At 47.1% G+C, this 27,769-nt stretch overlaps 1 protein-coding gene across 7 annotated transcripts in view; it reads left to right on the forward strand.

Moving 5' to 3' along the window:
• TM9SF4 (transmembrane 9 superfamily member 4) overlaps positions 1–27,769 on the forward strand; it is a 56,465-nt gene that overhangs the window by 13,184 nt on the left and 15,512 nt on the right. For 2 of the 7 annotated variants that reach the window (XM_045362728.2, XM_005568656.4), the window contains exons 2-12: positions 8,898–9,011; positions 11,975–12,074; positions 16,922–17,090; positions 17,191–17,320; positions 18,395–18,518; positions 20,896–21,014; positions 21,116–21,227; positions 22,587–22,657; positions 25,308–25,440; positions 26,290–26,371; positions 26,468–26,543. In XM_045362728.2, the coding sequence (XP_045218663.1) occupies positions 8,934–9,011; positions 11,975–12,074; positions 16,922–17,090; positions 17,191–17,320; positions 18,395–18,518; positions 20,896–21,014; positions 21,116–21,227; positions 22,587–22,657; positions 25,308–25,440; positions 26,290–26,371; positions 26,468–26,543 (1,194 nt within the window). In that variant the 5' untranslated portion in view covers positions 8,898–8,933. Of the gene's footprint in view, positions 1–8,846; positions 9,012–11,974; positions 12,075–16,921; positions 17,091–17,190; positions 17,321–18,394; positions 18,519–20,895; positions 21,015–21,115; positions 21,228–22,586; positions 22,658–25,307; positions 25,441–26,289; positions 26,372–26,467; positions 26,544–27,769 lie in introns of those variants that run through there. The other 5 variants (XM_074005017.1, XM_065522964.2, XM_045362727.2 and 2 more) reach the window with 4 other exon arrangements.

Consider the following 27,769-nt stretch of genomic DNA (forward strand, 5'->3'; position numbering starts at 1 on the left):
TGGTGTGAGCCACCATGACTGGCCTGAGTAGCTCTACATTTTAATGTTTAGTAAAACTAGTCTGCCTTTTCAAAAAAACTATTCCTCTTTTCAAAATCACTCCAAAGTAAAGGACAAATACCAAATTTATCGCAATGGTTTGTTAAAAGAAAGGCACTGAATTGGGGGAGAGACAAGGGAGACGAACAATCAGAGGAAAAGAATTGGAGAGGGATGCTCAAAGGAGAAGAATAAGCAGTTCATCTGTGGCAATACAGTTCTTCTTGAACACCTCTAATCGTGACCTCAAACTATCCCTAAGCATGGCTCCCAGCCTGATGACAGACCTCTCTTCACTTGGCTGTGCTAGTTTGGGGGGAGCTGGACTTATGTCACTTTGCAGATAACTTGCTGTGTGACCATGGGTGTGTTACTTTCCCTCTCTGACCTCCTGGATTATATGACCTCTGAAGTTTTTTTAAAAACTCTTTTTTTTTTTTTTTTTTTTTGAGATGAAGTCTCACTCCATTGCCCAGACTGGAGTGCAGTGGCACGATCTCAGCTCACTGCAACCTCCACCTCCCAGGTTCAAGCAATTCTCCTGCCTCAATCTCCCAAGTAGTTAGGATTACAGGCGTGTGCCACCATGCCTGGCTAATTTTTGTATATTTAGTAGAGACAGGATGTCACCATCTTGGTCAGGCTGATCTCAAACTCCTGACCTCAGGTGATCCACCCTCCTTGGCCTCTCAAAGTGCTGGGATTACAGGTGTGAGCCACAACACCCAGCCCTAAAAACTGTCTTTTTAACCCCATCAAACCCAACTTGGAATGGAACTTTGCCTTGTTTTGTTTTACTTTTAGGTTACTTTGGTTGATACAGTGTCGAATATTCTCAAGGGAATTGTTAACTTCTTGCGCTTCAAGGGAGGTCGTGAGACCTCTGATTCACCCTGTTCATCAGGGCAGAGACCTCCTCTGCCATCTCCTCCCACGGTCACTCAGCTCACAGTGATGGTTGCATAGCTCTCCTGTTAGAAGAGCCCTTAGAGTGGGCCCGCTGCATCTCCCTTGCAGTGTCCTTCTTGGTTCTGCTTTCTTGTACAACCCAAAACAAGGCCACCCTGCCTTATGAAGCACCTACTATGTGCCAAGTGCTCTATGAACTTTATTTAATCTTTACCACCATCACCCTACCATGACGTTAGTAGTATTTTTCTCGTTTACAGATAAGAACCCAAGACTCAAAAGAGTGATAAAAATTTACCCAAAGTCACACAGCTAGAAAGTGGTAGGTTTGGGATTTGAATTCATGTCTGTATGGTCCTCAAAGCCTGTGCTTTTTCCAGTACACCAGTGGTTTTCAAAGCGTGATTTCAAGAGCAGCAGCATCTTCTGGGAACTTGCTAGAAGTGCACATTCTCAGGCCCTGCCCCACACCCAGGTGTTTTAGTAAGCCCTCCTGGTAATTTCCGTACATGCTCAGGTTTTACCACTGCATGCCATGTCATTCCACTTCTGTACCTGGCTGCTGCTTCTCTTCACATTTGACCAAGAATTTATAAGTGATTTCTCTTTTTTCTTTTCTTTTCCTTTTTTTTTTTTTTTTTTTTTTTTTTTTTGAGACACAGTCTTGCTCTGTCACCCAGGCTGGAGTGCAGGGGTGTGATCATGGCTTACTGACTCAGGTGATCCTTTCCACCTCAGCCTCCCCAGTAGCTGGGGCTACAGGCACATGCCACCACGTCCAGCTAACTTTTTGTATTTTGGGTAGAGATGGGGTTTCAGCATGTTGCCAAAGCTGGTCTCAAACTCCTGGGCTCAAGCAATCCACCCACCTCTGCCTCCCAGAGTGCTGGGATTATAGGCATGAGCCACCGCACTGGGCTAGATTATTTCATTTATCCTTATTAAATGTCAAATCCAGGACTGGATATTACTACGTCTCCAGAGCAGAAATGTGCTGCACACAGCCCCCCTTTCACACACACACACACACACACACACACTAGCCGGAGTAACCTTTCAAACTGCAGATATGATTTATTCCTTTTCTGCTTAAAATTCCTGAGTCTCCTCACTGTGCTGAGAACAAAGCCCAACATTGCTGCTCATAGGATAGTCTGTGAACCGAAAGCGTCGTCATCACCTAGTAGCTTGTGAGAAATGCAGAGTCTCAGGCCCTAACCAGCCCTTCTGAATCAGAATCTGCATTTTAACAAGGTCACAAAGTTATTTAAATGCACGTTAAACTTTAAGAAGCACCAGCCTATAGATTACCTGCCAAAAAGTCAGAGTTGCCGCCAGGCCCTTGCGTCTGTGTTGTGCTCTTTCTGGAACCCTTCTCTCTTTCCTCTCCCCTCCCTTCAGGTTTCAGGGTAGACTTGAGTTCTTAGGTTTGCACTCCTTCCCTGCCCCAAGTCTGGGTATATTGCTGCTCCCATGTATTCCCAACATATTGCTCTTAGCCTCTTAACCTACTGAGAGCATCTGGGACCTAGTGTTGTGATTGGCTGATGGCTCATCTGTGTCCCCTGACCTGCCTGAAAGCTCCTTGTGGGCATGTATGCTGTGAGGCTGGCACAGTGCCTGACACAGTAGGTGCTCAATAAGTAGTTAAACTAATTTATTTTTTCTTATTTTTTTTAAGACAAAGTCTCGCTCTTGTCCCCCAGGCTAGAGTGTAATGGTGCGATCTCGGCTCACTGCAACCTCCGCCTCCCGGGTTCAAGCGATTCTCCTGCCTCAGCCTCCTGAGTGGCTGGAATTACAGGCGCCTGCTACCACACTCAGCTAATGTTTGTGTTTTTAGTAGAGACGGGGTTTCACCATGTTAGCCAGGCTGGTCTTGAACTCCTGACCTCAGGTGATCTGTCCGCCTTGGCCTCCCAAAGTGCTTGGATTGTAGGCGTGAGCCACCACACCTGGCCTGTGAACTAATTTCTGTAGTGGTTTGAACATGGGCTTTGGGCTCAACCAGACTAAATCCTGTTTAATCCTAATACTGTTCAATGCTAATCCTGAGAGCCCGTCTGACTCTGTTTCCTCATCTGTGAAATGGGAACAAGAGTCCCCACCTCATAGGATTGTTTTCATTGAATTATTCCATGGAAAGAACCTAGAACTGTGCTTAGCAGATAATCAGCATCCAATAAATGTTAGCTGCCGTTGTTATGAACATCATCTTCCAGTCTCCTCATTTGTAATGCAATTCACCTGCCTGAAAAGAGCATCTTTGTTCTTCCACATTCTGGCTGGGTGACCTTGGGCAAGTTACTTAACCTCTGGGTCTCTGGGTCTCAGATTAACACCGTCTGCAAAATGGTGACCAAAATCTCCAGGTACCTGTAGTTGTGAGGATACCACAAATCAATGTTTGTCAGTGCCTAGCAGGGCGCAGGGATTTGGTAAGCGGTAAGTGGAAAGAAGGAAGCAGGTCTATCACCGTGCCTTATACTTAGAAGGTGCTCAGTGACTCTGCCTTCTGGTTGTTTTTTGGTGGTGTTTTCCTGTTAGGGCATTCTTGCTGTGTCTTTTTGTTTTTTTATGTGTGTACTTGCTCCATTGGTTTGAGACTGCAACAAAAGTGTATTAAAGTCTTTCAGGATTTGCTTTTCATTGCTCTGCAACCTGAGCTTCTCAGAGAGCCCTTGAGTTCCCTAGGGTGGTGTCGCTCAACTAAATCTGGAGGATTCTGTTTCAAAAGAAGGTAGAACTGCGGTAACTCCTTAGACTTAATTGGCTTGATAACCAGAGGAGACTGTGATCCCCTGCACTGGTTTCAAATCACATATCAGATGAGACAAAAAGGTCTGGTGTCCAGCTTCTTAGGAGGAGACATTCAGAGCACAGGTTATTGATGAGCAAGAAATAATGATAATCATACTTACATATAAGGGTTGTGGCTTACTGGTTATTAAATGTTTTCAAATCCATGTTCTTTTTTGAGCTCCACTTCTACCACATGAATCCATCCTAGTAAATGAGGACACAGCCCAGCAAAGTTGAAGTTGATTGCCCAGTGCTGCACAACTGAGGGGAGGGTATAACTCCCTGGCCTTATTTTGAGACCCCAGGTTCAGTGCTTTCCCTAGCAAGTGACAGCCATCACAGTATTGGTTATCAAGATGCAGTTTTAAATCTAGTCAAAGAGAAATACAGACCACTACATCCCTTCTGAGAGGTTTGTATTATCTGGGATAGACCCTTCTACCTAAGCAGTGGTTTTTGACCCTGACTGCACTTTAGGCTTACCTAGAACAGTGCTGCTTAAACTTTAACTCAGGGAACTTGCTGAAATGCAGGTTCTGATTCGCTAGTTCTAGGGTAGGGCCCGAGATTCTGCATTTCTTTTCTCTTTTAAAATAAAATTTAGGGCGTACCAAGTGCATGCAGCTTTGTTACGTGGGTAGATTGGGTAGTGGGGAAGTCTGGGCTTTTAGTGTAACCATTCCCTGAATAATGTACATTGTATCCAGTAAGTAATTTCTCATCCCTCACCACCTCTACCCTTCAGAGCCTCCAGTGTCTATTATTCCACACTGTATGTCCCTGTGTACACATTATTTAGCTCCCACTTGCAAGCAAGGACATGCAGTATTTGACATTGTTTCTGAGTTGTTTCACATAAGATAATGGTCTCCAGTTTCATCCATGTTGCTGCAAAAGACATGATTTTATTCTTTTTTATGACTGAAGAGTATTCCATTGTGTGTGTGTGTGTGTGTGTGTGTGTGTGTGTGTGTACACATTTATACAGTGTCTCAAGTCCTAGATCTCCCTGCAGGCTTAGAAAGAAAAGGTGGGAGGTGCTGCTGGAGAGACACTGGGGCCGGTGGGTGGATGTTCCTCTGTGCCAAGCTAGGATTACTCTCACCTCAGTGTTCAGAACGGTGATGTTTTCTTTTGCCTCATTTATTATTTAAGTGGCATAAATACTATATAATCCTCTAAGAAAATTAGAAAATATAGATGCACAAAAAAGGAAAAAAGCTCATCACTAAGACATTTTGCCTCCTAAATATTTTTCCAAAGATAACTTAACAAAAAGGAATCCTGCCACACAATGTTCTAGCTCCTGCTTTTACTATGTAAATCTAAAACTTGAACATTCCTACTCAAGAAATGTATCGGCCAGGTGCAGTGACTCACACTTATATCTCAGCACTGTGGGAGGCTGAGGCGGGAGGATTGCTTGAGCCCAGAAGTTTGAGACCAGCCTGGGTAATATAGGGAGATGCTGTATTTACAAAAAATAAAAAAAATTGCAGAGCATGGTGTCATGTGCCTGTGGTCCCAGCTACTTGGGAAGTTGAGGTGGAAGGAACACTTGAGCCCAAGAGGTCAAGGCTGCAATGAACCGTGATTGCACCACTGCACTCCACCCCAGACAACAGAGTGAGACCCTGTCTCAAAAAAAGAAAAAAGAAACATGTCATCTTTCAATGACTATTTAAATGGACATATAATAATTTAACCCATTCCACTAACATTTGACATTTTACTATTGTAAGTAATGATTTTTTTTTTTTTTTTTTTTTTTTTTTTTTTGAGATGGAGTCTCCCTTTGTCACCCAGGATGGAGTACAGCTCCCTGCAACTTCCGCCTCCCCGGTTCAAGCAATTCTCCTGCCTCAGCCTCCCAAGTAGCTGGGATTACAGGCATGTGCCACCACACCTGGCTAATTTTTATTCTTTTAGTGGAGATGGGGTTTCACCATGTAGTCCAGGCTGGTCTTGAACTCCTGACCTCAGGTGATTTGCCCCCCACTTGGCCTCCCAAAGTGCTAGGATTACGGGCATGAGCTACCGCGCCCGGCCAGTAGTGAACTATTTTAAATAATGCTGTTGGCAAACACCCTTTCATGTATACATTTTGGCATACCTGACATTTTTCTTAACATACCTAGAAGCAAAATTACAGAGTCAAAGAGTATGTACTTTTGGGGGACTTTTGGATACAGAGTGCCAGATAAACCCACAGTAGTGTTCCAGTTTATAATCCCTATAGCCATGTGAAAATACCAAGACGGTGATATTTTAATATCTAAAATAGACAGTGTCATCGGATACAGCCATTAGTTCTAAGTTGAACTTCTGAATTGCTTTTGGTTGCCAACTTAAGTATTATATTCAAAGATTCTAGCATATTACGAAAATATCCTTTGCTGTTTTTCATCTCTTGATCCTTCTAAGATAAATTGATGTGTGGTTTGTTGATAGTATCTTTGTGTGAGGATTGTTTTTCAAAAATTCAAGGTTGAGTTTTGTTTTGTTTTGTTTTTTAACAACTTTTGGGTGGCTGTTTTTGCCAGCAATACAGGATTTGCCTTCTTTATATTTTGGTTAACTGGAATTCAGGAACAGAGGGGAATTAGAGGGAAAAAGAGGGCAGGGTTTATTTCTCTCACATGACGCACTTGCATTCTAACCAATGACATACGAGGGTTGGCAAAAGGTTCCAATGAGGAAGGGCCAGAATCTTCAGGTGCCTAGTCAGGTGAAGGAAGTCCCCTGATGCAGAGGAAATCAGATGCTGTACCCAGTCTGCAGTTGGGAGGCTTTCCATCACTACTCAGAGAGAAAGAAGAAAAATCGATTTGTTTTTGTATTCAAGCCATCCCATACTATGAAACCCTCCCCTTTGTACCAGCATGGAATGTCTCTAGAGAGATTTTCAAGGAACTGGTGATAGCAGTTGTCCATGGGGACCTGAAGTGGGAGGAACATTTATTTTTCATGGCATACCCAATTGTGCTGTTTGGATTATTTACTGCAATTTGCTTTTTCAAAAAATGTTCATGCTAGTTGCTTTTAAAAAGCCTTACTCGCCTATGGTTATGCAAGATGTTAGCATTAGGGGAAACTGGGTGAAGAATGGATGGGAACCCTCTGTAGTCTCTCTGTAACTGTTCTGCAAATCTAAATTTACTTAAAAGTAAAAAGTTCTTTTTAAAAAAAAAAGACAGAGGGAAAAAATACTGTCTTCCTATCCTTCCTATCCAAATTGCCCCGTGAGGCAATTTATCTACTAGTCTTGTCATTTCTTTTAAAGATTTTCCTGCTCTCCTAATTCATCTGGCCTCCTGATTGCCAAATACAGTACACCTGTCTTAGCCATGGCACTGTGTTTATGGGGGGGCAGGCTTTCCTAATGAACATCAGCTGGCAGATACTTGTAAACGTTCGCAACAAATCGGAGGAAAAACTCCATGAAGATATTGCTTAAAATACTTTGACCAAGCTATGTGTCTGCAAAAAGTGTACTGAATTCCGAACCTTTTACAAATTCAGAAGCCTGTATAGATCATTCTGCATTTTTGGCGAGCCCCCTCACTAAGTGATCCTGATTTCCTATAAAACTGAGTTTCACTGAGAGTCATCTGAGTGTGTGTGTGTGTGTGTGTGTGTTGGTTAGTTAGTTGCTTGGTTAGTTGGACGGGGTGTAACTTGATGGATGGGAGGGCTGTGGAGACAGGTGATCAGGAGACTGTGGCCAATGTCCAGGTGGGAGGAAATAACCATCTGAAATGCAACAGCAGTGAAAGGTTAGGGAGAGCAGTCAGATACAGAAACTGACTTGAGTTGGTGATTTAGGCATGTGGAAGACAAAAGTTCATCGTTCAGACTGCGCAGAAGGAAGAGAATCTGGCAGCTCTTCTAGTTCCTTGCAGGGGTGAAGCGCTATTATTAAGGGAAAGAGATGCAATGGGCCTTTCTTGCCTTTGATTCCCAGGTGCCTATGCTGCATGCAGACGTTTCCTGAGTCCCCATGCTGTGCCAGGCACTGTTCATCGTGCTGCTCCCACAGAGATCGCATTCAAGGGTAGAGGGACATGCAGTACCCAAATAAACACATACATATAGTACATGTCAATTAGATAAGTCCATGAGGAGAAATAGATAAGGGACTAGAGAAATGGGTAATGGGAGCCCTGAGGTTGTTTTTTTAGATAGAATGGTCAGTGCAGGCTTCTCTGAGGAAGTGATATTTGAGAGACCTGAATGAAATAAGAAGGAGATGTGCCATTGGGCGTGGTAGCTCACACTTGTAATCCCAGCACTTTGGGAGGCCGAGGTGGGCAGATCACCTGAGGTCAGGAGTTGAAGACCAGCCTGGGCAATGTGGTGAAACACCGTCTCATCTAAAAATAGAAAAATTAGCGTGGTGTGGTCGTGGGCACCTGAAGTCCCAGCTACTCGGTAGGCTGAGGCAGGAGAAGCACTTGAACCTGGGAGGCAGAGGTTGCAGTAACCTGAGATCGTGCCATTGCACTCCAACCTGGGTAACGAGCGAAACTCCATCTCAAAAAAAAGAAAAGAGATGTGCCATGCAGGTGCCTGTGGGAAGGGCATTCCAGCAGAAGGCACAGTAAAGACGAAGGCCCTGAGGGGTGCAGAAGGGTTTGTTGTCAGGACAACAAGGGGGCCCGTGTGGCTGAGCTGAGCGAGGAGAGTGGGAGGTGACGGAGGCCAGCATGGTTTTGGAGAAACTTGTAGGAACATCTCTTGGTAACATAGGAGCTTTTGACAGTGTGAACCAGTTGCTATACAGAGAAATGGAATTAATTAAATGTCCTGGAGCTTTATTCCCTGCTAGCTATCCTGGGAGTTACACACTATAAATGGTTAAAAGAACATTGATCCAGAAGCGGGGAGACATGGCTCCTGTGTGACAGCCTTCCCTTTTGCCCAGGTGTTAATTACTTTGTGGCTTACTCCTGAAAGTGCAGAATTGTTGTCTTGTGGCACTCTTGGGGGCATTTGGGAGACAATGTTGACGAGGTCTTCGGGCTTCATGGGTCAGAGGGTGTTGACACTGGGTCAGTTAAAGCAACATTAAGGTGGTATGACTTGATCTTCCTCAGAGGATCTTCTTCACTTCTCCCCAATCCAACCCTGGCCTCTCTTCTGAGCAGGATTGGTTGCCATGGTCTTTACTGCTTTTCTCCCTGATGTGTGAAACAAGCGCCTTCTATGTGCCTGGGGTCGCGCCAATCAACTTCCACCAGAACGATCCTGTAGAAATCAAGGTAAGTGTGTTCCTGGATTTTTGGAGCCTCTGTGCTAGGCAGCGTGGCTGGAGCACCGTGGTGAGCTGCTCGTGTCCATCCTGTGGTTGCAGAGGAGAAGGAATAGTGCCAGTTACCCTGGAACTCTGCCTCTCCCTCTCCCTGTGCCTCTGGTTCTTCGTCCCCTCTCCATTTCCGGTTCTTTCTGTGTCTCTGTCCCTGTGTATGCTTTTGTATATGTGCATCTCGGTCTCTTTCTCACTCTCACTTTTGCTCTCAAGTATTCTGTCTCTGTCGTGTATGTGTCCATCTGTTTTTGTGCCTTTGTCTTGCTCCACCTGCCTCTTTAGCATCTCTGCCTCCCTTTCGCACCTGCTCCATTTTCTTCTCTGTTACCAGCTTTGTCTGCATAACTCCTAGTGTCTGCTTATATTGTTCATATATTGTGAGCATCTCTTTTCCTTGGCAGTTAGACTGGTAACTTGCAGGAACAGTCATTAAAATAACTTTTATTTACATGCCAGGCATATGCATGGCTTAGCTCAGGATGTCCCCCGAGGGGCTAATTCTATATGTTACACAGATTTCCTATTCATTTTACAGATGGGGAAACTGAGGCCTGGGAAGGAAAATTAACATGTTCAAGGTCACATAGTGAGGAAGACATAGGGTTAGTTCAAACCCCATCTCTATTTAGAGGAGATGTGGTCTTTCTCTGTTGCCTAGGCTGGAGTGCAGTGGCATGAGCATAGCTCACTGCAACCTTGACCTCCCAGGCTAAAGCGATCCTTCTGCCTCAGCCTCCCAAGTAACTGGGACTGCAGGTGTGCACCACCATGCCTGGCTAATTTTTTTTTTCTTTTAAGTAGAGATGAGGTGTCACTATGTTGCACAGGCTGGTCTTGAACTCCTGGGCTCAAACAGTTCTCATGTTTCAGCCTCCCAAAGTGCTGGGATTATCAGGCATTAGCCACCACACCCAGCCCAAGACCCCATCTCTTAACTACTGCAGTAGCTTCTTCCCACTACCTCTGTCAAAAGCTCCCTCCAGAGCAGAGCAGTGGCCTGGAGATACCAGGGCTGCTCTGGCTTCTGGTCCCATATAGCTGAGTATGTGAGGGTGGACGCCTTGGGTGGAAAGAGAGGGAGTGGGAGGCACCATAAAGGTGGGACACATCTCTCTGTTACGTGCATTGTTTTCCCATTGTCCTGAGTGAGAATGCTAAGAAACACAAAATTGTTAAAACAGACCTTTTGGCCATTTTTCCTCAAGCAATTCATGGAATGTTTAATAGAGGTCCTTAATCCCTTCAGTTTCACATCCAGAAAGCTCTGGAACTCAGTTTTTCCAAGCATATTTGAGGCAAGAACTGACCAGAACTGAACATGAAGCTATTTATTGACTTTTTTTATCCCACTTTATATGAATATTTTTGCATTTCTCTGCACAAATAGTTATTGAATATGAGGTACTGTCCAGACCCAGCTTGGCTATGGTTTGTATACCACATTGCCTTCCAAAATCTGGAAATTTTCTTTTTTTGAGATGGAGTCTTGCTCTGTCGCCCAGGCTGGAGTGCAGTGGCATGATCTCGTCTCACTGCAACCTCTGCCTCCTGGGTTCAAGCAATTATCCTGCCTTAGCCTACTGAGTAGCTGGGAATGTAGGTGTGTACCACCACGCCTAACTGATTTTTGCGTTTTTAGTAGAGATGGGGTTTCACCATGTTGGCCAGGCTGGTCTCAAACTCCTGACCTCAGGTGATCTGCCTGCCTCACCCTCCCAAAATGCTGGGATTACAGGGAATCCGGAAAATTTCTAATCCCAAAAAAGATTGTAGACCTGTATTCCAAAAATCTTTTATACTTTCAGGTGGTGTATGAGGAATGGTCAGTAGTTCCTAAATAGTAAAGGTAGCTTCACTCACGTTTGGATTAAAATTTTATTTTTTGTAACATTTTGATGGGTTCTGTTTTGTCTGTGGTTTCCAGAGCTATATTCTGTGTGCTTATAGCATTTCCTAAATATTCTCCTTCATTGTCTTAAACTTTATTTTTTTATGGCTTTACCATATTTAATTGAAAGAATATATCATGGTTTATTGATCAATTTCCCATTGCAGGGGCTTTGAGTTGAAGTTGTTTTTCATTTTTCCTCTCTTCTTTCATTCAGCCCTTTGTACCTACTTTGTACCTAGCTCTAAAGCTAGTGAGTGAGTACCTACTTTGTACCTAGCTCTAAAGCTAGTGAGTGAGTACCTACTTTGTACCTAGCTCTAAAGCACTGGAGTTACAGAGGTGGCCAAGGCACACATGGTCCTTGTCCTTATAGAGCTTAAATCTTAAATGCTAATGGGAGAAACTGATTTTCAAAAAAACAGGGAAACTAATTAACATTTTATCAGACATGCTATAAAGTAAACAGTTGAAGACTGACAGTCCAGTGGATATTGGGGAGTTCCTTTAGATACCCTGGTGAAGGAAGGCCTCACAGGCAAGGGGAGAGCTGAGACCTGAATATGAGGAGAAGCCAGGCGAGCACACAGTAGGTCAGAAAGGAGCAGTGGGTCAAAGCCTGAGGCAGGAGAGAGCATGACTGACTCGAGGAGCTGAAGGAAGAAGATCACTGTGGTTATGAATAAGGAGTGAACTTCGTTGCTCCTAAAATGCTTTTTTCCCTTATTTGGAGTTATTTCCTTAGGAAAGATGCCCAAAAGTGAAATTACTGTGTCAAGGGATAGTAGCATGTTCAAGAATCTCACAATGTATTGAATTTGATTGTGATTTTCAACTAAATCTGTAATGTAGTCTAAATGGAATGAAATGTGAAATAATTCAGAATTGAGGGCAGTACATTATATAGTATACTGCTGTCATTACTGCTAATTCATTTGCCTATTAGATAATATTACCAAGTGTACTAAAGATGTGTGGGTACCAGGAAGGATTATTGGTCATCTTGGTTTCTGCTGGATTCCCATCAGGCTGTGAAGCTTACCAGCTCTCGAACCCAGCTACCTTATGAATACTATTCACTGCCCTTCTGCCAGCCCAGCAAGATAACCTACAAGGCAGAGAATCTGGGTAAGTTCTTCTCCCACACTGCTGTCAACTTGTCCCCAGGGGGAACCCAGCATGATTTTTATAATGATAACAACAGTTAACTTTGCTATATTCTAGACACTGGTCTATATTGTTTACATACCTGTTAGCTTATTTAAACCTCGTAACAGTCCCAGGGAGACAGTTGCTGTGTTTATTCCCATTTTGCAGGTTAAGTGACTTGTCTTTGTTTATACTGTGGACAAAGGCATCCTCTGTTTTCTTCACAAAACAGCCAAAGTGATCTTTGTTTTGGATCCACAGTCAGTCTTCAGACTTGGAGCATTTGGCTTCTACTTACACCTCTTCTTCTTGATTTCTAGATATCTCCTCTGTGGTGGCTTCATCACCTCCTCTGCTTTAAATGGAAAGGGAGAGTGAGTGCCTCTGCCCTGAATGCAAGCAGAGATGCCACCACAGTTCTTGCTGAACTCTGCAACACTCATGTCAAATAATGTGAGGCGCCCAGTGCAGTGTCTGACATAAATATTCCATAACTAGTAGCCATTTTATTCTCATTTAAATAATTCTCCATTTGGCAGGATTTCAGGTGTAGAGGCATCTATTCATGACACAGTTATTAGTGCTTCCTCTATGACTGTGTTAGGTCCTAGAGATAAAAGCATGGAAAGATGCTCTCCCTGACCTCAAGGAACTTAAGAGACTTTCTTTTCTTACACCTTAGGAAGGAGAAAGGAGAGAACTGGTTCTTGAGCGGGCCCCTGAAAGGGCTGCCTTCTCCATCAGGGCTACCCATGGCTCAGATATTTCTGGAACCCCTAGCTGACAAATTTATCTACTGCCAGGTATTGGGGGTCCTGGACCAGTTGGAGGCACGCCTTGGAGGCAGTATAACCAAAATTGGGTAGCACCATCTCCCCTAATACCAGCTGTGCCGAAGTCTTGCCTTGTAGCGTTGAACAGAGATTGGCCTCAGAGCCTGGGCTGGCCTCCACCGACTGCAGTGGTGCAGCTCGTGGCCCTGCCACTTGCCATCTGTGGACCAGTGCCTGCCTGCCGTTGCCCTCTTTTCCTCTCCACACCATGCCATCCTCCAGCCACCTTACCTCTCCCCGGGAAGCCTGACCCACTTGGTGCTCCAGGGTCCTGATGTCAGGCCCCTCACAACTGTACCTCCCTTCTCCTGGGAGCTGCTGTGGACCCTTTGGCAGCCCAAGGCTCTATAGTTACGCACTCTTAGTGTGATCCTGGGTGACTTTAACTTCTCTCAACCTTTGCCAAATCTTCCTAAAGCTGGAGAAAGTTCCTGCTTCATAGAAATGGAGATTTCTGTATACAAGTGTTATCCTGCCATATTGTATCTCATTCTGTCTTTGTAGTGCCTGCCTTCATGGCCTAAGGGCTCTTTGACTGGAGGGATTGTGTCTCACGTTCCCCTCTCTTCTCAGCTTCTAGCCCAGTGCCTGACACATAGTAGGCATTTGATAAGTGTTAGTGTCTTACCTGAGTGGAGCAAGACCATCCTTAATTGCATGACCATTGGATTGTAAGCCATTTACATCATCATCCTCATCGTCATCATTAGTACCGAGAGGGCTCATCTTATGAGCTAGGCACTGTTGTAAGCATTCCTGTGCCTTAACTTATTCAATTCTCACAACAACTCTAACTTATTAATTCTCACAATAAGAGGTAGATTCTCTTACTCTCTCCTTATTATAAATAAGGGAGGTGAGGCACAAGGAGGTAAAGTCACTCACCTAGTAAGTGGCAGAACTCCAGGAACTCTGGCTCCAGAATCCATGCCCATAAGTACCACACTGTACAGCAGCTTCTGTGATTCTCATAGTAACTCTGTAAGCTTAGTATTTCATAGTAGAGGGAACAGCGTCTTCAAGGGTTTGAAAGACTTATTCAGGGTCACATGGCCAATAGGTGGAGAAATTGAGATTTTTTAAACTCAGGGTTTTTTTACCCTAAAGCCAGAGTTATTTCTGTTGTCCCAGGCTGCCTTCTCCAGAAAGGCCCATAGGGCTGTCTGAGGGCTGTGCTAATGGTGTCACATTGATGGAGATCCTTGGCAGGTGTTCTGGATAGAACCTCGGACTCTGGGAGGCTCCACATTCGTGGCTTACTGCTCATTGTTAAAAGGAGTACTTCCGTGTATAAAATGAGCCATTTCCCTCATGTCTATAATCCCAGCACTTTGGGAGGCCAAAGCAGGTGGATCACCTGAGGTCAAGAGTTCAAGACCAGCCTGGCCAACGTACTAAAATACAAAATTGAAAAAAATTCATAAATCTCTACTAAAAATACAAAAATTAGCTGGGCATGGTGGTGCACGCCTGTAATCCCAGCTACTTGGGAGGCTAAGGCAGGAGAATCGCTTGAACCCAGGAGGCAGAGGTTGCATTGAGCCGAGATTGCACCATTACACTCCAGCCTGAGCAACAGAGCAAGACTCTGTCTCAAAAACAAAACAAAAAAAGAAATAGAAATGAGCCATTTCCTGACCATTATGTCCCCCTTCTTGGTTTAAACTTAATTTTTAAATACCAAGAAGCTATTCCACCATGCTTGGTCTGCCAAGCTCTTTCTGTAGCTCTTTCTCTCCTCAAGCAAGATCCTCGTTGACAGGAGATAAAATGGGCAGTAGGAAATGTTATAGAGGAAAGAGGCCAGGGGTTTAGCATTACCACCACCGCCTTGTATCACCACAAGCAGGTCTCTGATCCTCAGCTTGTTGTCTTTAAAATGCCGTTTCAGCAGTGGACTCTGCATATGTCTTACTGTGTCCTCGCTCTTCACTGGCCAGTCCATCCCTGGGTTTTGCAGGCTCACCTGCATTGCCAGCCTTCCAAAACAGGGTGGAGAGGTGAGGCCTTCATCCAGGCCCTTCCTCACCCTCTCCCTCTCCTGTGTGCCTCCTCCACACTCAAAGCATCGCTTGCCAGGGCTGCTTCTGTGCCCTGACCTCTCCTCTGCGCCTCAGATCTTGATATCTAAGTGCCCACTTGATATATCCAAACTGAAAATGCCTTCAATGTAAATTTGCTGTTCTTCCTGTTTTCCCACCTAGAACCTAGTTGTAGAAACCTCAGAGTCTTCCTAATATGCACTACCCCTCACTCATGCCTTGTTTACAGTCAGCAATGCTTCCCCTGGATTTCACCTCCTCGGAGCTCCTGTGTACTCTTCTCCACCCTCACCAGCACCTGTTCCAGCCACCAGCGTCACTCATGCATGACTGACTGCCATCACTGCCGCCACCCCCCCCACCCCACCGCTCACTGCCAGTTCCTTGCATCCTCTGTTTTCTTCACAAAACAGCCAGAGTGATCTTTCTGGAACCAGACTCAGATAACGTCTTTCTCTACCCTTTATTGGATTTTGTTGCTTTCTAGGTCAAACTGGTCAAGATCAAACTGTGTGTGTCCCACAGGCCCCTGTGGTCTAGCACTGGCCCATCTCTGCAGCTCATCTGAGCTTTCTGCACTGTAGCCACACAGGCCTCTCAGGTTCAGTGCCTCTCCCCGCCCCAAAGGGGCCTTTGCACATGCTGTGCTGTCTGGAATATTCTTCCCCCATTTCTTTGCCTAGTTAACTTCTCTCTTCCTTTCAAGTACCACTTCCTCAGGGAAGCTGTCCTAGACCCACTCTCTTGTGTCTACAGCAAGTTATATATTCTCATTTTGCTGATTATTCAGCAAGGCCATGCACTCTATGAGTACGTCTATTCAACTTTGTATCTTTAGGGCCTGGCAGGTAGCCAGTACCCAGTACATGTTCATGGATGAATGAATGACTAGATGACTAGGGAGAGTGCCCTATTGAGCAGATCCACCCTGGAGGAAAAGTGCGAGACCAAGTGCATGTGGAGGTGTCTTCATCTTGTCCATCAATTGTTGAACAGCTCAGAATGAAAGCACCATGGGGTTTGCTTGATAGTCCCTAACTGCTCAGTGCCTGTTAGGGTGACATCTGGCAGCAGGTTACTCTGAGGCAAAAGGCACACAAGGGGTGCCACTTCATTGTGTCAAAAGATGTTTTGGCTAAAAATCTCAGGTGCTGGGTTTCACCCCACTCCCTTCCTTGCTGGAACCAGGAACTGAAGACACAGAGATAAATAGGAAACAGTCTAACAGTAACGAGCTCATAGTCAGTTAGGGGAGTCAGAAACACGACTGTATTAGCACATTGTACAAAGTAGATCCTTAACATAGAAATGAGTGCTGATGATAAAATAGCGTTTGGTGCCTGCCTACTCTGTGCCTGCTACTTTATTGGATTGACTTCCTTTATTTCTCACTGTAACCCTGTGAGGTGGGTACTGTTATTATCCCATTTTATGGATGAGGACATTGAGGCTCAGTGAGGTGGAGTGACTTACCAAGACTGCTAAGGCAGGCAGCCGGGACTCAGAGCCATCTCTCCACTGCATAATGCCGCCCTCACACAGAGGGCAGTCAGGGGAGGGAGTGATGGGCTTGTCCTGAGGGGTTAGGAGGGGCTTCCCAGAGAGAGTGAAATGAAAACTGGGCTTCCTGGGGAGGCCAGGAGCATGGGGCAGGGAACAGCACTCCCGGAGAAGGAAACAACTGAGGCCCAGAGGCATAGAAGGATGTGGTGGTAGATGAGTGCTAAGGGGTCTGGTAGCACTAGAGCCCAAAGGAGGAGGGTGGCAGGTGGGGGTTAGCTGGGCCAGTTGGGTGTGAACTGATGGGGAAGGGCATTGGCTGTCAGGCTGAGGCACTGCTGAAGTCCTTGGAAGCCCATTTTTGCCCTGCAGTCCTGTGTCTCTGTGACTCTGCTGACCTCAGCAACCTCAGGGCTGAAGCTCTGAGCTCGATCTGTCTCTCTTACGGCAGGAGAGGTGCTGAGAGGGGACCGGATTGTCAACACCCCTTTCCAGGTTCTCATGAACAGTGAGAAGAAGTGTGAAGTTCTGTGCAGCCAGTCCAACAAGCCAGTGACCCTGACAGTGGAGCAGAGCCGACTTGTGGCTGAGCGGATCACAGAAGACTACTACGTCCACCTGTAAGTCGCCCTCTACTCCCTGCTGCCTCAGGCTCACACAGGGGAGGGCACTGACGGGAGAGGCGGTTGAGAGGGACTGAGCGGGGCCTTCACTTTCCAGCATTGCTGACAACCTGCCTGTGGCCACCCGGCTGGAGCTTTACTCCAACCGAGACAGCGATGACAAGAAGAAGGAAAAAGATGTGCAGTTTGAACACGGCTACCGGCTCGGCTTCACAGATGTCAACAAGGTAGAGTGTCTTTGGCGTGCTCACAGGGCCAGGAGCCACACCTCACGAGTCCCGGGCCACAGAAAAGGTGGGGCTCGGCCACAGCAAGTTTCTCCAGGTGCCCTGGGCGTGATGGTCTGTCAGAGGTCCGAGTGCTCCGGGCAAGGCCCTGGGAGATGCTACAGGGAGGTGAAGGCACAGTTCTTAGGAAGTCAGGTTCCATTTTCCTAAGATTAAAACAACATCAAAAAAAACGTGGAACTTCATCAGTATGTAGGAGAGAGGGCTAAGTAGTGGTCAAGAGCGTGCAGGCTCCCTGGGTTTGAATCCTGCCTCTCCCACTTACTAGTTGTCTGAGTGACCCTGAGCCTGTGGTTCCTTAGCTGTAAAATACATGCAGCAGCAGTGGTGGGGTAAATTAGCGCATCCGTGTGAGCACTTCCCAGCACAGCCCTGGAGACTCAGCTAATAATGTGGTGGTTATAGCCCTGATTCTCTTATCTTTCTTTCTAAACTGAAAGATATTAGTTAGGGAATAAATGACAAAAACATTTCTTTTGAGGGGCAGCCCCTGTCGCCAAAGGGCATCTGTCCTAACTGGGAAGAGAACTGACAGTGGGAGGCTCTAGGTCTCAAGTCCCAGCTGCCTTTCACTGGCTGTTAACGGCAGGGGAGGTCAGAGGGAGCTCCTTTTACACTCAGGTTGTCACAGAGGAGGTGGGCCATGAGAAGATGGTCGGCTTTTGCTGTGTGGAGTTGGGAGTGGCATTCTAGTTGGAGTGAATGCAGGGTAGGGACTGGTTCATGAGACAGTGGGCGCAGGGGAGGCTGGGTGAACTCATGTGACTTAGATGATTACACTCAGTTCTGTCAGGGTCAGAGGATAGAAGGCCTTGAATGCCTGGCTGAGAGAATTGGGCTTTTGTCTGATAAGCCCCAGGGAGCCCTTGAAGAGCTTCTGAGTAGGGGGGTGATGAGAATAGTGTTTTAGGAAGGTTGGTACAACCAGGCATGCTGGGCGAGGTGAGGACCCTAATACCTGGAGAGTATCCCTAAGTGATGTTCTGCTGTGCTCTCTCTGTTGCTGCATTTCAGATCTACCTGCACAACCACCTCTCATTCATCCTTTACTACCACCGGGAGGACATGGAAGAGGACCAGGAGCACACGTACCGTGTCGTCCGCTTCGAGGTGATTCCCCAGAGCATCAGGCTGGAGGGTGAGTGGGGAGGTGTGGCCGGAGGGGCAGGGCTGGATGGGCCTGGGCTTCTCCACCCAGGGTCTTCGCACTCTTCTCCCTCCTGAGCTGGCCGATGGGCTCGGGTGAGGCATGTGGGCCCAGCCAAGGTAGGATCACGGTATTCTCATTAGAGAAGGTGGGTGGGGGGGCAGCTGACAGCGGCAGTGTCACGGGTTGGACACCTTACTAGTTTACCCCTTCCCAGCAATCCCAGGAGGTACGTGGTGATTACAGATGAGGAACTAGAGCCTCAAAAGGGGCTGCTGACTTGGCCAAGACCAAACAGCAAGTTGGGGCTTTGTTGGGCCTCTTCACAAGAACCAGCCAGCTCACCGTGGGTTGAGAACAAGGGGCCAGGGTACCGACAAAGCCCATAGGCAGCAGGTTTCTTCGTTCCTCTCCCTCTGTGTGAGTGATTGGCATAAACTAAAATCTGCCCAGGGTCAACAGGTGTGCGGGAGTTTCAGAGCCCAGCACAGTCCTGATGGGCCTCATAGGAGCCGGTCTGGATTCGCCTCACCTCTTGGCCCTTGATCACCACAGTGTGCTTTTCAATTAAGCAGCATGCCCAGCCTTTTGACATCGTTGGTGGTATTTGGACTTTTTTTTTTTTTTTTTTTTCGCTGTGGAACTTAGTGTTCAAACAAAATTAGACCCAGAAGTCCCAAACATAGATCCTGCCCTTCAAGAGCTCCGTAGCGCATCTACTGCTGGGAGCTTCCTGAGTGCGGTTCTACGTTTGTGTATGTGATGGTTTTCAGGCCACCTGCTGCCCCACTGGGTCTTCGAGCTTGGAGTCTCCTTTTCTTTTCTTGTAGCTTTTTCTTTTAGCTGTCTCCTTTTCTTTTCTTTTAGATTTTTCTTTTAGCTGTCTCCTTTTCTTTTCTTTTTTTCTTCTTCTTTTTTTTTTGAGACGGAGTCTCGCTCAGTCGCCCAGGCTGGAGTGCAGTGGTGCGATCTCGGCTCACTGCAAGCTCCGCCTCTTGGGTTCACGCCATTCTCCTGCCTTAGCCTTCCAAGTAGCTGGGACTACAGGCGCCTGCCGCCACGCCTGGCTAATTTTTTGCATTTTTAGTGGAGACGGGGTTTCGCCGTGTTAACCGGGATGGTCTGGATCTCCTGACTTCGTGATCCACCCGCCTCGGCCTCCCAAAGTGCTGGGATTACAGGCGTGAGCCACCGTGCCCGGCCCTGTCTCCTTTTCTCACCATTTTATCTTTTTCATTTTTTCCCCAAGACGGAGTCTTGCTCTGTCACCCAGACTGGAGTGCAGTGGCGCGATCTCGGCTCACTGCAACCACTGCCTCCAGGGTTCAAGCGATTCTCCTGCCTCAGCCTCCCCAGTAGCTAGGATTACAGGCGCCCACCACCGCACCTGGATGATTTTTGTATTTTTAGTAGAGACGGGGTTTCACCATGTTGACCAGGCTGGTCTCAAACTCCTGACCTCATGATACGCCCGCCTCAGCCTCCCAAAGTGCTTGGATTACAGGCGTGAGGCACCACGCCCGGCTCACCATTTTATCTTAAGCACCCAACACAGAACCTGGCCCATAGTTGGTGCTTATTATACGTTGTTGGTTGAATGAGTAGATGCATAACAGGATGAACAGATGAGCAAATGAATGGAGAAAACATCTGAATGATTTATTACGAAAATGCCAGAACTTTAGAAATAGACTAAATAAATGAGTAAGCATGATGGAATGGATCAAGGTTTTATGTTGAATGGGACTGGCTGGATGGTAGGTGAATGTTTGAATTGAGTGAAGGAACACTGACTCAGGGAGGAACTCCAACTCAGGCCCCTCCCTTCCCCCATGCACAGGCCTCTCTGCAGCCCCTAAGTACCTTTGGAAAGTCAGGGCTCTGGGGAATAATTTTCAAAAACCATTGTTGGCCAGGCACGGTGGCTCACACTTGTGATCCCAGTGCTTTGGGAGGCCAAGACAGAAGGATTGCATCAGGCCAGGAGTTCAAGACCAGCCTGGGAAACATAACAGGACCCTGTCCCTACAAAAAATTTCTAAAAATTAGCCGGGTGTGGTGACACCCGCCTGTAGTCCCAGCTACTCCGGAGGCTGAAGCAGAAGGATCCCTTGAGCCTGGGAGATTGAGGCTGCAGTGAACTATGATTGTACCATTGCCTGCGTGACAGAGCAAGACTCTGTCTCTAAAAAAATAAGGTTTAAAAATAAAAAATAAAACCTGTTGTTGCCCATCGTGCTCCCAATCTCCAGTCAGACCCTAGAGGCTGGGTCCCTGCAACAGACAGCCTTGAGGGCAGCCCCTAGAATAGCCCCTGGGCAGTGGCACTGGCCACCACAGGAACAGACTGAGTCTCTGTCTCTCTCAGACCTCAAAGCAGATGAGAAGAGTTCGTGCACTCTGCCCGAGGGTACCAACTCCTCGCCCCAAGAAATTGACCCCACCAAGGAGAATCAGCTGTACTTCACCTACTCTGTCCACTGGGAGGTGAGAAGGGGCTGGAGCTCATGGCAGGGGAGGAGGGCTCTGGTCTGTGTCAGGTTCTCCAGCAGGAGGCCTGACTCTAAGTGCTTCCTCCCACCTGCCAGGAAAGTGACATCAAATGGGCCTCTCGCTGGGACACTTACCTAACCATGAGTGACGTCCAGATCCACTGGTTTTCTATCATTAACTCTGTTGTTGTTGTCTTCTTCCTGTCAGGTGAGAGATCTGTGGGTTGAAGGAAAGGGATGGGAGTTGGGGTTGAGGGACTGAGACATCACATCATGTACGGGGGACTTCCAGGGTGTTCTCAGGGCCAGGTGTAGGTCAAAAACAGACATCAGGGCTCTGCTAAGCATCAGGTGTACATAGGTGAACAAGACTCATCTCTAGAGAGCTCTGGAACTCTGGAGAGGCCATTCATGGAGGACAGACACACCTGAGCCTGCACACATTCTTGATTCATTCAACAAGATGTTGTTGTTGCTCATTCTGTGCCAGGCACTTTGCCAGATGCTAGGAATATGGTGTGAACGAGCCCAACCCAGGCTCTGCTCTCACAGAGCCTATATATTCTAGTGGTGGGAGAGAAACAAAAAAGCAAATAAGTAGTGGAGTTCCGAATAGTGATACATTCTGTGAAGCAGATCAACAGAGTGGCCAAATACACAATAGCTGAGGAAAGTGTGAAGGCTCTTTGGGGAAGACCTTTCTTTACGAGAAGGAGCCATCATCCAGAGACCTGGGAAAAGTCTGTGCCAGTGAGGATCATGGTCCTGCAATGAGATAAGCTTGGCAAGAAACCAGGTGGTGAGAGGGTGGTAGGCAGGAGTAGAATGACACTGATGGTTTCACTATCATATGAGAAGCACAGATAATGCTAAGTACTGTTTATTAAACATTTACCATAGGGCCAGCTGCTGAACTAAGCACTTTCCAAACATTTCAATCCCTGAAGCCCTGTGAACTAAGCCCGAAAATGTTAAGTGAACTCAAGGGCATATGGCCCATGCTCTTAACACTACAGTGCTGCCTAGAGAGGGAAACAGGAAAGTACAAATGGGGCCAGGAGTAGCTCTGTACTGTTCAGGGTGCTGGGAGGTGAAGATGCCCAGGGTGAGCCGTGAAGCATGAGTAGAAGTCAGGGCAGGGCGGGGCATTCTGGGCAAAAAGGATAGCTTGAAGAAAGGCATGCTAGTGAGGACACAGTGAGGCCAGGAGCCATAACTGAAGCAGCAGATAGCCAGAGGTGGAGCCACAGGCGGCCCTTCGACACATGAGCTGAGAAGTCGGTAGGACCAAGCCATGGAACAGCTGGGATGCTCCTCTCCCCAGGATACCCCTACCCATCCCAGCAGCCCTTTCATCCCCACCTCCACACTCTGTGATCTCCTCCCCTGGTAGCTGGAGTGGAGCTCCCCCAAGAAGAGGCCTTGAGGTGACTGCACAGCCAGTTCATAATGGAGCAAGCCGTGCGTGCCAGCTGTTGCACAGTAAAACATCATGTCCAGGAGGGCAGGGAGCATAGGCTTGCTGGCAGCGCCAACTTCTCCTCATCCTCAACCCCATCTGTTTCAGGTATCCTGAGCATGATTATCATTCGGACCCTCCGGAAGGACATTGCCAACTACAACAAGGAGGATGACATTGTACGAGGTCTTGGCTGGGGAGGGATGAAGTTGGACGGGGAGGGGAGGAGGACTGTGTGTGTGCCTGTGTGTGTGTGTGTGTGTATTATCATTCACGGAAACCTCAACATACTAAAATAGTTTAGTTTACTTTTTCTTTTGAGACGGAGTCTCTGTCACCAGGCTGGAGAGCAGTGGCGTGATCTCGGCTCATTGCAGTTTCTACCTCCTGGATTCAAGTGATTCCCCCACCTCAACCTCCCGAATAGCTGAGACTACAGGCGCGCACCACCACGCCCTGCTATTTTTTTGTATTTTTTAGTAAAGACGGGGTTTTGTCCAGTTGACCAGGATGGTCTCAGTCTCCTGACCTCATGATCCACCTGCCTCAGCCTCCCAAAGTACTGGGATTACAGGCGTGAGCCACCGTGCCTGGCCTAGTATACTTTTTTGTTTTTTTTTTTGAGACGGAGTCTCGCTCTGTCGCCCAGGCTGGAGTGCAGTGGCCGGATCTCGGCTCACTGGCTAGTTTTTTTGTATTTTTTTAGTAGAGACGGGGTTTCACCGTGTTAGCCAGGATGGTCTCGATCTCCTAACCTCGTGATCCACCTGTCTCGGCCTCCCAAAGTGCTGGGATTACAGGCTTGAGCCACCGCGCCCGGCCTCCTAGTATACTTTTAATACTAAAAATGTAAGGAAAAAAGTTGTATTCACCCAAAGTGATAGGGACAGCCTAATTTTAAAGCATAAAAACAGTGGAAGAAATCAGAATAGTTGATTCATTTGACATTGAAAATTGTAAAACTATTCTGCATGCCAAATACATAAACAAAACAGAAGGCCACAATGGCAAAACAATATCTGCAACAAACTTGAAAAAAGTGGCACAGTTTAAAGAATTCATATAAAATCTCTTTGTTTCAAAAAAACTAGGTCAGGGCCGGGATGGTGGCTCACACCTGTAATCCCAGCACTTTGGGAGGCCAAGGCAGGTGGATCACCTGAGGTCAGGAGTTCAAGACCAGCCTGGCCAACATGGGAAAACCTCGTCTCTAATAAAAATACAAAAATTAGCTGGGTGTGGTGGCGGGCACCTGCAATCCCAGCTACTCAGGAGGCAGAGGCAGGAGAATCACTTGAACCCGGGAGGCGGAGGTTGCAGTGAGCCAAGAACATGCCACTGCACTCCAGCCTGGGCAACAAAGTAAGACTCTGTCTACAAAACAAAACTAGGTCGGGGACAGTAGATAACTTGAGGTTAGGAGTTCAAGACCAGCCTGACCAACATGGTGAAAACTCGTCTCTACTAAAATACAAAAATTAGCTGAGCATGGTGGTGGGCACCTGTACTTCCAGCTACTCAGGATACCGAGGCCAGAGATCGCTTGAACCTGGGAGTTGGTGGTTGCAGTGAGCCGAGATCACACCACTGTACTACAGCCTAGGCAACAGAGCAAGACTCTGTCTCATAAATAAATAAATAAAACCAAAAAATCTAAAATTTCGAATGTAATGATGAACAGGAAATTTATAGGCAAGACACTACAATATGCCCAGTAAGCAAGAAAAAACTGTTTTTACCTCAGGAATAACCCCACACAATGCAGATTCAAACAATCTTGAGAAGACTGTTTTGGACCATCATATTAGCACAAGATTTTTTTTCTTTTTTTAACAGTACTAATTATTGGCAAGGTTAACGTGAGCCAAGCACCTTTCCATACCACCCATGGAAGTGTAAGTTGGTAGCTTTCTGAAAAGTGATTGGCAGTGGATATCAAGAACTATAAAACAGGCTGAGCATAGTGGCTCATGCCTGTAATCCCAGCACTTTGGGAGGCCAAGGCAGGAGGATCACTTGAGCCCAGGAGTTCAAGACCAGCCAGGGCAGCATAGGGAGAACGCGCCTCAACAAAAACAAAAAAGAACTAAAACAGGCAACTTGCTTTGCACGGCAGTTCTTCTATAATTTTTCTAAGGCAAGATTCAAAACACCAAGACTTGGTGTAGAAATATTACAGCTTTGAAATACAATGTCAAAGAGCTTTTATTGACCTAAGGAAATGTTCACACATACCAACTGAAAATAACAAAGTACATAGTGTGATCCCAATGTTATTGTTTAAAACATACATATATACATTATATATAAAAGATTAAGGGAATTATATCAAAACAGTGTTATTAAGTGGGAGTATCAGTCATTTTATTTTTTTATCTTTCTGTTTAAATTTTTCTATAATAAGCATGTTAGTTTTTGTTCATTTGAAGTTCATGCTACATACCAAATTATTTTTACTTTTTTTATTACACAAGTAAGAATACGTATTTATTTTATAATCAGAAAAAATAAATAAATTGATTCCAAATCTCACCACTCAAGAACTATTACAGTTAACATTTTAGTGAGTTGAGGTATTTACATTATTTTCCCACAAATGAGGTTTGTGGAATTTAAAGAGATTTTCCTTTTACGCAGCTCCAGGCATCAGGTTTGTGGCCTCCTTTTCTTGTGACAGTTTCAGATAAGCACTTTCTCCTATCACTTACACTCGTGTGTCAGAGCAGCACTGGTTGACACCTGAGGGTGTCAGCTGTCACCTTGGGGGTGGTCCCTGCAGGAGCTGCCTCCATCCTCAACAACCAGCCTCACTCTAGCTCTTCTCTGCAGGAAGACACCATGGAGGAGTCTGGGTGGAAGCTGGTGCACGGTGATGTCTTCAGGCCCCCCCAGTACCCCATGATCCTCAGCTCCCTGCTGGGCTCAGGCATTCAGCTCTTCTGTATGATCCTCATTGTCATCTGTGAGTGTGCCCAGCGGGGCCCGGCATGGGGCATGGCTCCCTCTTCCAGGTGTCTCAAGGAGAGAAGGGTGGGCTTCCCTCCCTGCAGAAAGGGAACCAAGCTCCTGGCGCCAAGTGGGCGTGTCAGTATCTCTGGGCCAGACGGGCCGTCTATCTCAGCAGCAGCCCCAGCCCCAGCCCAGGACTGGTGATTCACCTCACAGCCGTTTACAGAGCCCACCGTGTCCCCTTCGTCAATGAGGCCACACATCACTGCTATGAGCTTGGCCTCCTTTTGTAGTCAGAGGCTGTGACCTGCCCAAAGTCAGTACCAGGATTAGGATTGAAATCAAGTATTTTTTTTATTTAACAAAAACTCCACTAATATATAGTAATTTTAGACAGCTGTGGAGTCTGTCTAGATTTACATCTCAGTCTCATGCCTCCAAGCTTTGTGACCTCGGACAGGCCACTTGACCTCTGTGAGCCTCAGTTTCCTTACCTGAGAAATGGGGAAAGTAATCACCCTGCAGAGTTGGTAAGGTGGGTTCAGAGACCTGGCATTTGTGGTGCCCTCAGCCCAGCACCTGACTAACTGCAAGTGCTCTGTGGACTGGAAGCTGCAGTTGAGATTTGGCCAGTCAAGGCCCAGCAGCTGCTGCACCCCTCTGAACTCCAGCTAAGACCCAGTCTTCCCCTGTAGAGGGCAGGGGACTATGCTGTCGAGAAGACAAGGAAGGGGGAGCCTCATCTGCCCAGACGACTCCTGTCAGCCTGTCCAAGATGGGCCTGGGGCTGGGGCTGGGGCTGGGGGCCTGGTGATCAGCCACCCTGCCTTTCTCTGCCCACCCTCCCTCCCTCCCTCCACAGTTGTGGCCATGCTTGGGATGCTGTCACCCTCCAGCCGGGGAGCTCTCATGACCACAGCCTGCTTCCTCTTCATGTTCATGGGGTAGGTGTGTCTGAGCGGGCGCCCGGGGGCGGCACAGGCCTCTTCCACGCCAGCTAATGGGTCCCCTTGGTGTGGATCCCTGCCATTTTCCCACAGGGTGTTTGGAGGATTTTCTGCTGGCCGTCTGTACCGCACTCTAAAAGGCCATCGGTGGAAGAAAGGAGCCTTCTGTGTGAGTGTCCTAAACCTTCTCTGATGTTTGGTGGGAAGCTGAGAAGCTTCTTCCTGGGCTCCTCAGGAGGAGGTAGGCAGGCCCTGGTGGGGATTTTGGGCCAGAAGCTGAGCAGCAGCAAGACGTAGGAGGAGGAGCACAGGTCCAGGGGAGGAATCCCAGGCTGTTACCCACAGACTCACAGCAGAACCTGCTAGGGCCTCCGCCGCCCCATCTGTAAAATGATGGATTTGAACTTAGGTCATTTTTAGCCAACATTGTCTGATGGCTCAAGCAAGAGAAGAAATAGGGGATTCAGAATAACAAGATTTAGAATAGGAGGGCAGCTGAGAGAACACCCTGAATAAAGAGGGAATTGCCTGCCTAAGCCCGAAGAGGCCAGACCTGAGTTCCTGTCAGCCCGTTTTTCCAGACTAGTGCCTGCATTTCTCTTTGGTGAGGGCTCCTGCCCTTCTCTGGCCTCCTGGAGGTAAGGCGAGTTCTTGGCAGCAGAAAAGACCATAGAAACCAGAGGGGGTCTGGAGATTGACCTCACCTCCTAGGGAGCCCCAAGCCCCTTCTCCCAGAGCGAGTGAGTCCCTTAGAGGACTAGGCAGACTCTTGGGTGCCCACTCTCAGAGAAGTCTCTGGGCCCGGGATTCTGAAACCATTCTCACCGCTGTCAAAAGGTCAAGGAGAGCTCTGGCTGCCACACCTCTGGCACAAAGTAAGCCTCAGTAAAGAAAAGTTAGGACCGTGACTATTTTGGAAGGATCAAAGAAAGCTTCCTGAATTGTTTTTTGGTGTGTGTGTTTGTTTGTTTGTTTTTAAGAGTTTCGCTCTTATTGCTTAGGCTGGAGTGCAATGGTGCGATCTCAGCTCACTGCAACCTCCACCTCCCGGGTTCAAGTTATTCTCCTGCCTCAGCCTCCCGAGTAGCTGGGATTACAGGCATGCGCCACTATGCCCGGCTAATTTTGTATTTTTCGTAGAGACGGGGTTTCTCCATGTTGGTCAGGCTGGTTGCGAATGCCCAACCTTAGGTGATCCACCCACCTCGGCCTCCCAAAGTGCTGGGATTACAGGCGTGAACCACCGTGCCCAGCCAATTTCCTGAATTCTTGATGATTTGAGCATTTTTCTCTGGCTACCATATGCCAAGAGCCAGGGATCTAGAGAGGAGTAAAACCCACCACTGCCTCCTGGCAAGGTTCTTCCTTGACGAGGTCACCAGATACCCTCCAGGA

Source organism: Macaca fascicularis, chromosome 10 (assembly GCF_037993035.2).
Source record: "Macaca fascicularis isolate 582-1 chromosome 10, T2T-MFA8v1.1".
Lineage (NCBI taxonomy): Eukaryota > Metazoa > Chordata > Mammalia > Primates > Cercopithecidae > Macaca > Macaca fascicularis.